A 16355-nucleotide genomic window follows, 5' to 3' on the forward strand; every position below is an offset into this window, starting at 1 on the left:
TTTATTTGTTGAAGCATGGGGCTAGGTTTAGATAATTTCACGAGCACTATTGCTTAACGAGTCATTTGGACTCGTCGATGACTTCGTTTTCAAGGAGCATACTTGTTTTTTGGGTCGTCCAAATTAAGGGCTTACAAAACGATCACCCTTCGGCTGATCTATTCCAATGAATGTCAGGAGGGGAAAAGACATCAACTTCTACTAGAAAAGACATGAAAGCTGAAAAAATGCAATGCAGTATTAGATCGAAGAATGAGTTTACAAATTGATGTGAACTAATGTGCACAGCCAAATTGCCATGAGGGCCAGAAATACTTTATCATTTACAAGAATCACTACATATACCAGGTGATAGCATAAAACAAGGAGAGATACGTATCTTCTAATCTGTACTCAAGAATGTTTCAAATGCTAGGTGAGCTTCTAACTAACTGAATCAAAAACAGTGGGATATCGTTCCTACATTGCAAAGAGAATTGGTGATGCTTCAAGGTACTTTTCCCTCCTTAACTGCAACTCTTTCCTGCTGGGTTTCTCTCTCGATTTTCAACAGGGGATGCAGCCTTTACTGGAAGATCAGTATTAGAAGCAGGTGCTAGAACAGGAGATTTCACGGTGCCATTATCATATCCACTGTGATTTCCTATATCATTTCTGGCTGTTTTGGTGCCTCTCTCTACAGATTCTTGTTGAACATGGGATGCAGCCTTCATAGGAAGAACAGTGGAAGCAAGATTTGCGATAACAGGAGACTGCGTAGTGCCATTACTATGATGAGCCTTATGGTTGCCCATTTGAATTCCAGCTTTTATGGTGCTTCTTTCTGTGAGCTCTTTTTGAACTGGTGATGCTGCTTTATCGGGAGGATCGCCATTCAAAACAAGAGTAGTTGCGCCTCTGTTATGATATCCATTTCTGTGATTTACCGTTTCAATTCCAGTTTTTACAGTGTCTCTCACAGCAGGTTCTTTTTGGTTTCCTGTTTCACATTTGGTCAGAGAAGAAAACATTGTTTCAGAAAGTTAAAGAGGAAGGATCATTTCTCATAGATCACTTGTGAATTTCAGTGCCTGACAAGAGCTCAATAGCAACCAAAAAAGATCAAATCTCTTCACCATGCTTGGTGAAAGTGACAATCAGCTCTGTGTCTCTCACATACACAGGGGGAGAATTGCTTGAGAGCTACAATTGAGTAATTTGGGGTGGTTTGGTATCATTTGCAGTTTTGATTTCTTGTTTTTCAAAAATATATAAAACTTGCTTGTTTTGGTTCTTAAAGAAAATAAAAACTGAACCCATTTTTGGAAATTTGAAAACAAGAAAACGTGGTTCAAGAGTTTCCAAAAGTAGTTTTCATCTTTAATTGCCTTTTCTTTCATCATTGCACCAGCAGTCTGCAATAATAGGCATCATCAACACCGTCATCCAATGACCAAAGGTAGGACATCAAACCATCTTGAATATCATAAATATTAACTAACTGCTTGAACAGCAAGCATAAATTGGAGAATGCCTCTTTCATGAAAGAGCCACATTAACCAGTCTTTTGGGAAAGATTTAATTATGTGAGAATCCTAGCAGATTTAATGCAGTAGCAGAACACGTTATGCATGGTTTTTTCAGTATGCAGGAAATACCTGATTGGCATACTTTTATGCTACCATAAGTGCTCACTCTATTAAGAATACCGAGGAAACTGGTCAAGATGATCTTTTCCTGCTCTGCGTGGAGCTGTGAGCACTCATATCCATCATCTGGTTTCTGGGTTTTGCTTTGACAAAGCCGTGCCACTCCAATTGGGGACCCCATTTCCATAAACATCATCTCCTCTTCATGGCACATCAAATCAATATCAGGGGAGGATGGCCTGGCATTCTCAATATCACCTGAATCAATGCTTCTATCCTTTTCTGCTTTGTTCCCATTTAGACAGTCATCAGGCATATGTTCTATGGCATTCCATCCTTTTAGACTACTTTCCTTCTCTTGAGTGGGAGAAGCAGAATAAGTTTCAATATTCTGTCTCTCGGACCGTGTATCCATTTTTCCTTCTTTTCCTGGAAATGATCAGTTAATGATTGAGAGTGAATCAAATATCTTCTGTCACAAAGAAACAGATAACCATCTGACATCTCCCAGATGCTCACACTAACCAATTATCTAGCAAACTTATCTGGTAACATTTTTCTATGAGAAATAAATAGAAACGTGAAAAAAAATATATTTTCATTAACTAACCAATAGAATTCCGAAGGCAACATTGCTTGAGGAAATAAATGCTAAATATCAAGCTCAAGACCTTAATAAATGGCTAAAATATCAGATGTTATAGCATGTGATGACTGATGCTGTACTATTCAAATTGTTGCATGGGGTGGGGGTATTGTTCCCTCTCCACAGGTAAATCTTCTCTCTTAGTCCCAAAGAGCTCTACAACCCTGTCCCCCCATCTACTACCTCTTCACCACTGAATGATAGAAACTGAATTTCCATCAATCTAATAAAATAAATATACGTCAGCGTGGATCTCATCAAGTAACTGGACTTGGAAACAAAATTATATGAAATAGGTATTTCATGATAATTTTAGATAACAGTTTTTGTTTTTTCCTTGGCTGCACAGTTGATATGTTTCCAGATATCTTTAAATAACAACATAATCTGGCAACATATTATTCTAAAGTTTTCTGTGTACTGATTGACACAAAAAAAACTAGAAACTCCTGGAAACATAGCTATAAATAAAATGCAGAGAAACAAGCACATTTTTTTCTTTAGGCAAAGGAAAACCTGCAACTGCCTCTGTTGCTTTTCCTGAAATCGTGACCAAGAGGGTGCATATCTCCTTCACAAACTGTGGTTGGAGCACACCTGCTAATGGGGACCTTCACTCATGTGGATGTGAGCTAATCAGTTCTCGGTTCTTGAATTGATAGAAACAAAGGAGGAAATTTTCATTAAGAATGTGCAGGAGAATTACAGAAAAGGTGTTACCTGTATGTGGGTTTTGTTGATCCCAATACTGCCCCATTAGCAGTGCGAGGAACAAGGACAGATAATGGAGATGAAAAGGCAGCAGAATTCCTCAGTGTATTTCCCTAGTGGAAAAAAATAAATAAATAAATAACGGAAAAGGATGAAAGAAAATCAAGTTATTATTTTGAACTGGGAAGAAATGAGATTAAAAATAAATAAATTCTATATTTATCAATGTTAAAGAGGAGCTAAAATATGTAAGCTTTTTCCTTCTCCAAGAACATTCAGACCATTAGTATAGCTGTTCTCGAAATCCAAAAGTACTAAACAAGTATTTTGAAGCAATAAATTACAGGAACAAAAAACATGGCAGCCAATATTTGAAGGGCAAAGAGTTTATTTTCATTGAAGCAACACCCCTACTATAGGAGTACGGCTATCAATGGTGGGTTGATTATGAAGTAATCCAAAAAAGCAATTCTATACATACAAAATTTTCATACATAACAGCCTGGCAATTACTCTTTTCATTCTTAACCAAACACTTAATATTTGTGGGGCCTGCATTTATCAGTTAGCACATCAGTTTGTAAGAAAATTTAGTTCATATGTTTGTATACATATCATTTTCCCATTCGTATTATGTTTCAACAGTTAAACATAAAGAGGAAAATAATATAAGAATGAAGTAGATCTCTCATATCTATGAACATTATGAAAGTAACCTGTGAGAGTTTCGCATTACTGTGAGCAGACTGATCCTTGGTTGCTATGCCAAACAATTCCTCACTTTTCCTTTTCTTGGATGCCAAAGTGGTCCCATAGCCAGATGATCCGATGGCCCCACTAATTGCTGCATTCGTTGCCTGTTGCGCATAAGCTGTGGCATGAGGACTGCCATGAAAGAGAGCCCTTCTTTCATCACTACCTTCAAAATTCTTGCATTCCAAGCATTTACAATTCTCAGAGCAGAAGATGTTTCCTTGGAAGCACTCACAATACTTCTTGAGGCACCCTGATCTCTTGCAATTACATCCTTTATTGTGTTTTCCCAACATTTGAACTTCCTGTGCATCTTCCTGGATTTTTTTAAAAAAAAATTTGGAAAGTTTTAGATGGATTGCAAGCCAAAATGAGAATAGAAACCATAGCTGACAAAAAAAAATTCAATTTTTAAACAAAAATAAGAAGTTCATTTTGATCCAAGAACTAATACATGAATCTCTTCTAGTTCAATCTTTAGTCTATAGCAGTCAAAGAAAACATTTCTTTGCCAATGAACCTTACTTCATGGAAAAGTAAGTGTGAAAATAGAAACAATGCAGATTGTAGAAAGGGAGCAGGCTTTGATAAGAATGATCTATGCGCTCATGCCAAATAAAATTCAAATGGAATGGACAATGCTCGAACTCAAAACAAATTACTCATGCCCAGCCATTGGATTCAAATAAATGATGCCTGTAGTACGCATATAGAATTATTTAGGAAAGTTCAAAACAATCAAATAAGAAAATATCATCAGATGTCGAACTTTATCATTCAAAATGCAAAGCAGACAAAATACATACATACCATAGTATCCTGAGATCCATGCGGGCTGCTAGCAATCTTTGGTCTAAAAGCATTTGGATTACGCTGAAGGGTTGTTTCAACTGCCTCTTTCCTCTCTTTTTCATTTTCAACATTATTACGACAATTTAAACAGTTGCAACCATTACAATGAATTCCAGCAGCAAAGCACTCGCAATACCTAAAAGGTCCAGGAAGTTGCTTGTTAATCATGAAAAGGAAGATTTTGGGAAAAATAATGATCCATTACAAAATTAAAATTGCACATCTAATTACTTAAAAATTCAATGCAAACCCCCAACAAATTGTACTTCTGCTAAATCATACAGTAAGGGAAACAGAACTTACAACTCAACAATTTCATTCAATCAACTTCACCAATTCCTAGATACACATGGGAAAAAAACAATCACATGAAATCAACACTATACTCACCTGCATCATGACGAGATATTCCACAACTTAAAAGAACAAGAGATGGGATTAGTTAACAGAGGTCAAAGAAATTTCCAGTTCCCACCCTCAGGACTTCTTGAACAGAAAGAAAAATGATCAGTAATGAAAAAAATTGAGGTAATCATGACTCTCATGCTAATGATATCCCCGAAAAATAAAATCATAATGGCATTTCAATGCAATCTATGAAAGGATAACATGCCATCTCCCCCACAGAGCATTTTAAAATTCACATTAAACCACAAATAAACAATCTTTCATACTAAAGAAAGCCCTCTAGCACTTACAATTTCAAGCACATCGAATTTTTACAATTACATTGCTTTGGTTTCTTAGGAGTGCCATCATTCGCCAGCCGTGATCCAGGGGAGTCTTGCTTGCTGAAAGAGGAATTTCACACAAATTATTTGCCAAGTTAGCAATTTAACAACAATGATTTAAAAAAAACAGTCCATCTTGAATCTCATTATATTTAATGTACAGAGTTCTATTATAATATATTTAATCCACAAATGACACTATACTTTTTCATTTATCAAAAATTAAAAAAATGATTTGTTATATAAAAAAATTATAATTTTTAAAAATGTCATTTAATGCTAAATATTATAAATAATTACACTAAAACCAAAACAAACAAAAGAAAAAAGAAAAAAAACGAAAGCAGAGAGCTGTTTCAATTTTTATTTTTCAAAACTCACCCCCGCGGCATTGCTGAAATCTTATGCACCGGGTGCGGTATCCGCTGCGCCACCGCCACCGCCTCATGCTGCGACACCGGCCGTGCCTGAAATGGAGGGGGAAGCATTTCCTGCCTCGGAGGAGTTTGTGTCTGCAAATTCACCTGCACTTGCTGTGTCTGGGATGGGACATTCGCCGGCGCAGTTCTACAAATCGGCGCCGTGAAATCCAATTTCTGTGGCGCCAATTTCTTTGGCGTGTATTCCGTCACCGTTTCACTCTGTTCCATCAAAATCAGAACAACAAAATCCCTCCTTCCGCAAACAAAAAAAAAAGTAAGAGTAAAAGTAAAAAAATCTGCACAGCAACTAACTCTAACTCTCTCTGTTTCTTATTATTTTTCTTTTATATATATATAAGGAAATTTAAAGAAAAAACCCAAAAGAAGTAGAGTTTTTAGCTCTCAATTAAACTCAGTAATTACTGTTTATGAAAATCTAATCAGGGAGCTTAAGGGTTTTTTCTGTGGTTTCTTCCTCGGTTTCTCCCTCCCTCTCTCTCTCGCCCCCTAGCGAGATTTTGAATTTCTTTTTTAGATTAGATGGAGGGTGAGATGAGTGAGAGAGTAATCGAACGGATAAACTTGAAAGTGTTAACTCAACGGTTGCGATTGAGTTAAGGTGTACGGGTAGTTACTGGTCGTTGGATGAGGGTTAATGAGCAGGGGTGGTTTGGGTATTTAAATTGGGAGGTGATCGTAGTTGAATTTGGCGGTAAGGAGTCCGAAAGGGATGCGGTTTTATTTCTATGGGCACGTGTACGGTATGTGTTTGACTTGTTATCTTTTCTAGGGCTTTTTCTCTAATCGACGAGTGATATTCAAAAATTGTGGGGGATGAGTGAAGAAATTTTTGAGTTAAACGCTGTCGTTTAATGGGACATGGTAATGGCAAATTGTAATTTTGGAGTGGATGGGTCGGTGGAGCCAATAAATTTTGTTTGCGTTGAATGAGTGGATATGGCCCCAAGTTGAATATTGTTATTGTTAAAAAGTATAAAAAACTAAAGTAGCTAATTGTGTCTGATTTTTCAAAAGTATATAAACTTATTTTTAATTTTTTTTAATTGAATTTTTTAATTTTATTTTAGATATTTTAAAAAAATATTAAAATTATTGAAAAACATCAAAAAAATATATCAGTTTAATATTTTTTAAATAAAAACAATTTAAAAAAATACTTTGAAAACTAAAAGATACCATAATATTATTAGATGGATACTAAATTAAATTTTAAAAAAATATTATTATCACTACTATTTTTTTATTTGATTTATTTTAAATTTTAATTAAAAAAATTAAAGATTAATTGTTCAGCTATGATGATGACATCTAATATCTTACAAGAATTTAATTTTAATGGCCAAACATTAATTTGAGTTTATTTGGAATATAAATTGAAAAGGAAGAAGAACATAATTTGTTAGGGAAAGGTAGTTATAAGTAAATATAAGGAATAGTTGTTTAGTTTGTATTGAAAAGAGATTTTATTAGTTTGTATTGAAAATCTAACGATATGAGAATATTATTCTCATTTTTTACTTTCATTCATTCTAATTTCTATGGATTGATTTTTATTTTTTATTTTTCATTTATTTAAATTGTAATAAATTAAATCTCATTATTCATTCTCTCTTCTTGTCAATCAAATAATCTATGGATGATACTTTATCCTTTTATTTTCTCTGACTATTGTTTTTCATATTTATTTCTCTCATTAAACACTACTTTTTTATAAAAGAGATTTGCTTTGTTTGGAGCTGTAATTGAACTTGTTTTTTTTATAATTAATTTTTTAGTATTTTTGAATTGTTTTTATGTACTTATTATCATCTTTCTTTGTATCCCAGTATATATACTGATTTTTCCACTGAAAGTAAAATTATTTTCATATAAATAGCATGTGGTGAAATCAAGACCGTTAAAAGTAAGAAGCACGGCACCTCCTTTATTTATTTAACTGCAAGAAGAACATTGAGTCGCATTATATATACATATAAACATTATGATGTACAGATATATTCTTACCTGAAATATAATAACACCAGAGAATTCTTTTTTTTTTTTTAATTTCTATCATAGAAACAGTTTACATGGGTTAGCAAAGGCTAAGGTCCCATACATAAATTATCTATGGTATAGAATGAATAAGGTAATAAGAAATAATAATTTACTAGTTTATTATATTTACTTCCTGAAATAAAATAAAGATGTAAAGAAGTTTTGTATTAAATCAAGGTGATGTGAAGCTTCACAGCGTTTAATCTTGCAGAGATTTTGTGTTAAATCAAGGTGATGTGAAGCTCCCCACAGTTAAACGGCCACTTATCTTGTAAATCATGTCATCAATTTGTAGACTTATAATTAATTCTTTCATTAGTTATAAGAAAAAAATTAATAAATTGTTAACTAGTATATTTCAAGTTATTTTATCAATTATATAATTATAAATTACTCCTGTACCTCAAAACATCTTCTTTTTTTTCCAAAAAAAAAGCCTTCATCTTGTTCAGTAATATTGATCAAATGAAGTGAGTTTGCGTTTATGTGATTGCTTCTTGTTTTAAAACAAATCATAATAAATAATAGTTTGTTAACAATTAAAATGCTATTTATTTCCTGTACCTCAAAACATCTTCTTTTTTTCAAAAAAAAAAGCCTTCATCTTGTTCAATAATATTGATCAAATGAAGTGAGTTTGTGTTTATGTGATTGTTTCTTGTGTTTAAAACAAATCATAATAAATAATCGTTTGTTAACAATTAAAATGTTATTTACTATTTACAAGTTCTATGTTAATTTGCTTTTGAAAAGCAAAGGGAAAAAAAATAGTTTTTTCCTGCTTACTGTGAGGAGAAATCACACAAATAATATAGTCATGTTTCACTGTTCATATAAACAATAGAGATATTTTTACTATTTTGATTAAACCGGTTCGGTCCAAAATTAAAAATATATTAAACTGTATCTAACTTAGTAAAATAAAAAAATTATTTTTTTATTTTTAATTATATTTTATTTGAAAAACTAGTGTTTTACATTATTCAATAACACTACATAAATTAGATGGAAATTGCTTGATGACGTAACATTTGTAAAATTTGATCACAATTTCAATTTTATTCTTAATTATATTTTACCTAATATTGTTGCACGTTTAAGAAATTAAAAAAGTTATTATTTTACCTGATATTGTTGCACGCTTAAAAAATTAAAAAAGTTGTAGTTCTTGTCGGATGCATTTCATACATGATGAAATTAGAGATAGTTAATGGAATAATGTAAAATATTTTATATAAAGTATTATTTATTTCATGATATAATAATAATAGTTAAATCTATAATATTTAAATTAAAAACCATCAATATTAACATATATTTTTTAAAATTATTTTATAACCTCAATTTTAAAAGCATTTTTAAACAAACATATTAAATTATTTTTTGTTTAACTTTAATTTTAACTATAGTTTTAACTAAATATATATAAATATCAAATCAACTTCAATCAAAAATATTTTTTATAAAATAATTTTTTTAAATCACAATCATAAAAGCTATCATAATAACATTTTTTTAAATCACAATCATAAAAGCTACCATAGCTACCATAATACTAAATAGACTCCAGCATGACAATGACTAAGGTTTTTTTTTTAATACATTGAGATGGAATTGATCTTGGAGTGTGTTTATTTTTGCAGTGTTTTTCTTTATTTTTTTTAAATTATTTTGATGTGCTAAAAAAAATAATTTAATGTAATTTAATGTGCTGTATAAAAAATAATATACATTATTTTAATATGTTTTTAAATAAAAAACAATTAAAAAAACAAATATTTTCACAATCTCAAACATTAATCCATTATTGTGATGCCTCTTCTTCTGTTGGTACTGTGGTAATGCCTAGATAATATAAGTTCGCTTCTGTTCGAGGTTTCTTAAATATTTCTAAAAAAGGAAGAAAGAAATCTCGAGATCCTATGGATTCATTAATTTATACTCCTCTTTAATATGATAATTAATTATGTTATAAGATTTCATTTAAATAAAGATTTTAATTATTGATTTTGAAAAACTTAATTGGTTTCAATAATAAGCAATTGCGTGTCTCATATTTCGAGAATCATTTGAAATTCCATTCAAAATAAAATTTATAATTAATTTAAATTTTTTTTGAATCATTTTCATATATTAATATTAAAAATAATTTTTAAAAAATACAAAAATTAATTTAATATATTTTTAAATAAAAAACACTTTTAAAACTACTATTAACACATTATTAAACACCAACTTTAGACATGGATAAGTGATTTAACATCTTCTTTAATCGAAATCTTAACCACAGGCAAGTTTCACAGTTCGTTACCCAGAAAAGAGAAGGACAAGTTCTACCAAGATCAATCTGACTTCATGCAATACAAATTTAATTTGCTGTATATGCATAGGGATTAACCAAGCTAGCCATTCGTTGCCTTACCAAGGTTTATTTAGGAAAAAAAATTCATTTTATATGACATATTATTTTTCATATTAATTAATTCACAACATCTCAGAAAAGGTCCTGCAAGAGGGCTTACACATGCCTGTTAATTTTTTATTATTAAAATACTATAGTTTTAATTTAGTATAAAATAAATATAATCAAACATAACCACATAATATTCCGACATGTTACATGTAAGTATAATGCTGTAAGCAAATAAATTAATGTCACACAACCAACTCCAAATATGCCTCCATTATTTTGTGGCTGTCACTAGCTTATCGAGCATCACCATGCCCAACTAACCCTTTCCACCTCCCGTGTATTAAAATCCTCCTCCTCCAGTTGGTGATCGCTTCATCTCCTACTCTCCCATCTCCGCCACCTCCACTAAAATACTAATCCAATAATTAAATTGATTCAAAACCACTTTATAATGTTCTCAACAGCAAATTATTCCAAGAAGATTGCAGAGAGCAGTAGTGGCAGTACTGTATCTTAAATCCAGACTCCATCGACACTTTTTGCAGTGCATGCAAGCATCTCTCCTCCTCAATTCATGAACAAATATATATTGCTGCTTCTGTTTTGGTTCATGGCTGTTGCCTTGTGCACAATCTCTCTCTCTCTCTTTATATATATGTATATGTATATAAAGAAACAAATCTGATCCTGCGTATCTATGTATGTTTTTGCTTTAATTTCCCAGCACGCATCCCATTTGTTTATGTCAATTTTTCTCGAACCTTTCACTGCGATAAACAACACATGGCAGCATGTATGTCATGATGTACTGTGATAAATATATACTATTAGAGTTGATTTCTAGATTAAAGAAGCCATACAAGAGCTGTGGATCTAACAAGGGAGAAATTTGGAAAGGAAACCCATGCATAAAGGGAGAAGAATTTTACAATTTTCTCAATATGATATTGTTAATTGGAGACTAAGGTGACGAATGATGCTGTGTTTTTGACAGATGGGAATAAAGCAAATGTGATGGAGCTTGGAGTGGAATATTATTCTTGCAGTGAAAAACCAAAATCATGTCTACAGAGTATGGGAAGTACAAAATTACCAGTCATACATATGCGCAGAACCAGAAAAGAAAATAACAAAACCCTTAAAAGTTTAGATCATAAAAAGTGATTTCTCCTCTTCAATTCATAGATATATAAATATAGACACGCACAGAGAGTATCCTTCCATGTGATTTCTGATCAATCGATGAATCAGTAATAAAAGAATCATGTTTATATATACATATATATAAACAATTTCTGATCAATCGATGAATCAGTAATAGAAGAATCATGTTTGACAAAGATTTGTGAAATGAAATTCTGGGTTAGATCACTAACACTACTTGTAAAATATAGATGATGATCAGTATCTGAGAACAGATCGATGCTGTGTGAGCTTGCTAATGATCAAGATTTGATGAAATGAAGCAAACTTAACACGAACAAGGATACTTGCGGGGTTCTAGACAGATGAAGGACATTGATATGATATCATTATGTACGTAAACAAGATCATGAAGGGAAAAATATATACGAATTTTACGCGTTCAAATCCTATAAGATGATATATTTATGATTTAATCCATCCATAAAGAAAGGTATTTTAAATAATAAATGTTAGAAAATCAATATAAAATTATATTTCTAATTAAACTTATACATTTAGTATAAGATAATAACAAATCTATATAAATTCAAAATTTAAAATGCTTTCATTTAATGGGAAGAGTAAAAGAGTCAATATAGGCTTGTACATATATATATATATAAAGAAACATGGATAAGGAATTAGTTGGATCTTATTCATTGGATCTTCATTCTCAAAAAAAGAGAAAAGGAAAGAAAAAAGCCTACCGTGCTAGATCTTAAGAAAGAACACTGAAATGAAAGAGAAAATCTATCTATAAAGGAAGAATAAAACTTAAAAAAAAAAAAAACTTGGGACTCCATGGAACGATAATAATTGAAACGTTACAGAAGCAGGGCTGGTACAGATCTGTGTGCTGAATTTATTTATTTATTATTATTTTGGGTGGCTATGACCCATATAAAAAGTGCTGAAACAGTATCTGTCACAGCTCAAAGGTTTCTGGATGCAGGCTATGAGCTTTTCTTTTATAATGCAAGACACACTGCCGATCCGTGCAATGTGCTCACTGGTCATGAAATTGGTGGGGTTGTGTGTCCAGTGATGCTCTGTGGCTGATGCAAGTACTTCTCCCCTTCAACTCTCTTTATTAATTTCCTTTTTCTCCCTTTGTTGATGAGCAGAACAGGAAATTAACGTCTTGCTTAAACATTTAAACCACCCTTGGGTTGATGATCAGCGTCTCATGTATCGGGAATTACCCTTTTGTTTTCTCAGCAGCTGCTTGCTACTGCTATGGTTTTCAATGATACTGTGAAGATGGAGTTTTCTTGCGTTGAAAAAATAATGGCAGGGTTTTGATTTTGTTTTTTTCAGTGTTCTTGTATTTCTTGGTTAATTATAAGTCAGTTGCTTCTCTGTTTTCTGCAGAATTTTTGTATATCTATTTTCTATTAGCAAAATATACGTATAAGGTAATTCAAATACCAATCCTCGTGTACAAAAATGATTTACAAACAACATTTTATACTATGCAAAATGCATGAATTTTCGACTGATTAGTGGTAACTACGGATTTCATAATGAGAAATAATTAGTTTTTTTTAAAAAAAAAAACCACGTATTTGTATAACAATTTCTTGCTTAATTATGAACAGTACTACTCATTTCATTAAACTTGTAATAAATAGCATATGAGTTAATATGTAAATTTTATAAGATTTATTTGTTGACAAGAGTTTTCTCATCTCCTCAAGCCTGAATCATCAATGCCTGACCAAAGTGATTCTACTCCATACTAAAATATAGGGGTTGAATTCCATCTATTTTACTTTTTATATAAACAGTAAAATAAATGTCATTTTTCTTTTTTCTCCTTTTTATTTCATTTCACTTTTTTCCTTTTAATTTTCTCTTCAAATCTTTTAATCATCTGAATTGATTTAAAATTTATTACATCATCTCAATTATATTAGGTCTACTCCTATATAATTTGATTTTAAACTTGGTTTAGATAAGGACTCGGATCAAAATAATTTTTTGTTTTGTTGATTTTATCATTAAACAATTTTTTACTAATCAATTAGATTACTTTTAATTAGGTTAAGTTAATCAGGCTATATCGTAGAAACTCTTACACTATTTAATTTTAAACTAGAGTTAAATAAGAAGTTGAGTCAAAAACATTTTCCGACAATTTCATCTTTTTTTTCTTTAATTTTATCCTTAAATTTTTTAATTAGTTAATTGAGTTACCTTTAAATTTAACTGAATCATATTAAAATAACTCATATAATATTTATATTTAAACTCAAACTAGAAAATAAACCAATACAAAGGCATGTTGAGTTAATTTTAATAATAATATAAAATAATTCTTTCCAACTTGAATGTTTTTTTATTACGGTAGTTCTTTTTTATTCGACACATAGGATATCATATGCTTATAAACTAATTACATAAAAAACTAAATGCTTTAAGAAGAACATTGTACCCCCACACTTATAAATTTCATCATACTTAATTTATATTTATCTTACGTCTTGGTACTGTTTTTGCCTTTAATTATTGAATTTTTATTATTTTTAATTTTATCTTTACATTGCATTTTTATTAGGATTTTGAGCTAACAATTTATTTTAATTTATATTTTATATGGTTATTATGGTATCAAAAAATTATCATAGTATTGAGTTAATGTCTGATTTTATTTATGGATTTGATGAGATATTTTTTTAATTAAGTAAATTAAATTTTATATTTATTTATTTATTTTATTGTATAGTAAAAAAATCAGTTTTAAAAAATTATATTATTAAGCTTTATAAAATTTATGGACCTATTCACATATTTAACAAGTTAAATATTTTTTTTAAAATTTATTTTTTTCTGATTTTATCCTTTGATATTGAATTAATTAAGAATTAAGATTCATAATTAGTTTCGTTTTATATTATAATTATTTTTAAAAAAATCATGGTATTAAGTTGATACTCGATTTTATGATTGTAATTTTATTATCATATATTTAAATAAAAAATATTTTTTAAAAAATTAAGCTATTAATCAAAGTGGAATTAAATAAAAAATATTTTTTAAAAAACAAGCTATTAATCAAAGTGGAGTTCGTGATCCAGTTTACGAATTTAACGTGCTGATCTAGTTTGTTGGATCACAGGTTTAGAGGGTTCACCGGTGGAACTCAATGTGTTTTGTTTCCTTGATCCTTTAATTTTTGTAATTGATTTTTTTCATCTTTAAATATTAAATTGATTAAAAAATAAACGATTTTTTTCATCTTTAAATATTAAATTGGTTAAGAAACAAACTTTATAATATATTTTTATTTGCTTTTTATAGGGTTATTAAACTCAATAGAATCCTTAACTCGGTTCACAATGTGACTAAGGCTAATCTAGTTTGGCGTCATTTCAATATTTTAAAAAAATAACCATCTTAATTTTTTTTTTAAATTAAACTTTGTCTTTATCGATCATCCAAATTATTTTAAATTTGTGAAATTAATAACTTTACATTATCTTAACTCTAATATAATTTAATTAGAAATAAAAACTAGATAAAAAATTGATTCCAAAGATTTTAAACTTATCCGCTAAATTGTCAAAAAAAAATTCATGTATTTAACATTTTTTATATTAAAAAATTCCATGACGCGGTATAATATACTAACAATACAATGATGGTTTTAGAAGCGACTAAAGAGCTGTATCCAGAAGGAATAATTATTCACAAACGTATTTAAGCAGTATTAATGCCTTACTTGCACTCAATGAGTATATAGTAGTTTCATACATACATACATATATACATACATATTACCGGTAAGCGGACACGACTTCCAAGCGTTCCATAAAAGTTAGTTAAAGCTTTTATTTTATTTATGATTAAGGTATTTTTAAGCACCTTTTCTTTTCATTAAACTATATTCTTTTTATATTTTGAGTACAAAACTAATTTTTTACTATCTCTTTATTTTTTTCTCTTTAATTTTTTTCTTCAATTTTTTTAAATAATTCATCAAGTTATCTTTAAATTAGTTAAATCATATAAAAAAATTCACATATAATATAATAAATTAGATGAAAAAGTTTTTTTTAATATTAATTTTATTATTTATTTTCTCAATTTTATCATCATAATTTTTTACTAGTAACCTAAGATATTTTTAAACTGATCAAGTCAATTAAATCATGTTGGGATAATGTTTATATAATTTAATTTTAAAATATAACAAAATATTAGATGAAGAGATTTCAAGGTTAATCAACTAAATTAAATTAAATAAAAATGCAAAACAGTTCTTTATGACTTAAATATTTTTTATTATGCTTAAATATTTTTTATCAATATAGTATAGGCCAATAAATTAGTTATTACTGTATTACTATTAAATAAACTATTCATATCTGAATTAATTTCTTCTTCTCTTCTTGTTCATTTCCTAAAAAGTAAGAATATGCTAACAATATATCCTACGCACAAATATCTCTACCTGAATTGAATATTGGTTGAGATAAAAAATATTGATTACCATGTATGAAATTACAAGGTAAACGCAAAGAAAAGGAAGGTTCATGGGCATATATATTACGAGGCCATATGGGATAAATCAAGGAGTCGAATCCATGATAAAAATGTGTAATAACTAGAACTTGGAGAATTTACTTAATTAATTGGGCTCATCGCATTAAATACATGAAATTAAGGCATAGATTAAGAGCTTATAATTCTTCTAGTGATCAAATATCAAAGAACTATAAAGAAAAGTTGATGCTATATATATATATATATATATAGGCAAACACACACACACACAAACGCTAACACCATAAAGAGAAAAGAAAAGTTAGTAAAGCTATTCACGAATTCATGGTTAAGAGTCTATTCCGGACCCATGTTCTCTGGGTATCATTTCGAACTTTATTTCTTTACATTCAAAGGTAGTTTCCTGTGGCTAGAGCTTTCTATCATCTCACATCAACAGCAACCAAATAA

The 16355-nt window shown here is 29.9% G+C and overlaps 1 protein-coding gene across 2 annotated transcripts; it reads right to left on the bottom strand.

Annotated features, from left to right (window-relative positions):
• Positions 1-223: 223 nt before the first annotated feature.
• Positions 224-6265, bottom strand: LOC105127147 (protein tesmin/TSO1-like CXC 6). 2 transcript variants are annotated; one of them, XM_011028308.1, is made up of 8 exons: positions 5703-6265; positions 5289-5381; positions 4549-4726; positions 3702-4055; positions 2995-3098; positions 2791-2885; positions 1638-2048; positions 224-979 (listed from the first exon to the last, which is right to left on the bottom strand). In XM_011028308.1, exons 1-8 carry the CDS (start codon positions 5969-5971, stop codon positions 507-509), a joined length of 1977 nt encoding a protein of 658 aa, XP_011026610.1. In that variant the 5' UTR covers positions 5972-6265; the 3' UTR covers positions 224-506. The 2 variants fall into 2 exon arrangements, with proteins under 2 accessions (XP_011026610.1, XP_011026609.1); XM_011028307.1 differs by having other exon boundaries at positions 1638-2057.
• Between the last annotated feature and the right edge of the window lie 10090 nt (positions 6266-16355).

The sequence above is a fragment of the Populus euphratica genome, unplaced genomic scaffold (assembly GCF_000495115.2).
Source record: "Populus euphratica unplaced genomic scaffold, PopEup_1.0 scaffold50.1, whole genome shotgun sequence".
In the NCBI taxonomy this organism is placed as follows: domain Eukaryota; kingdom Viridiplantae; phylum Streptophyta; class Magnoliopsida; order Malpighiales; family Salicaceae; genus Populus; species Populus euphratica.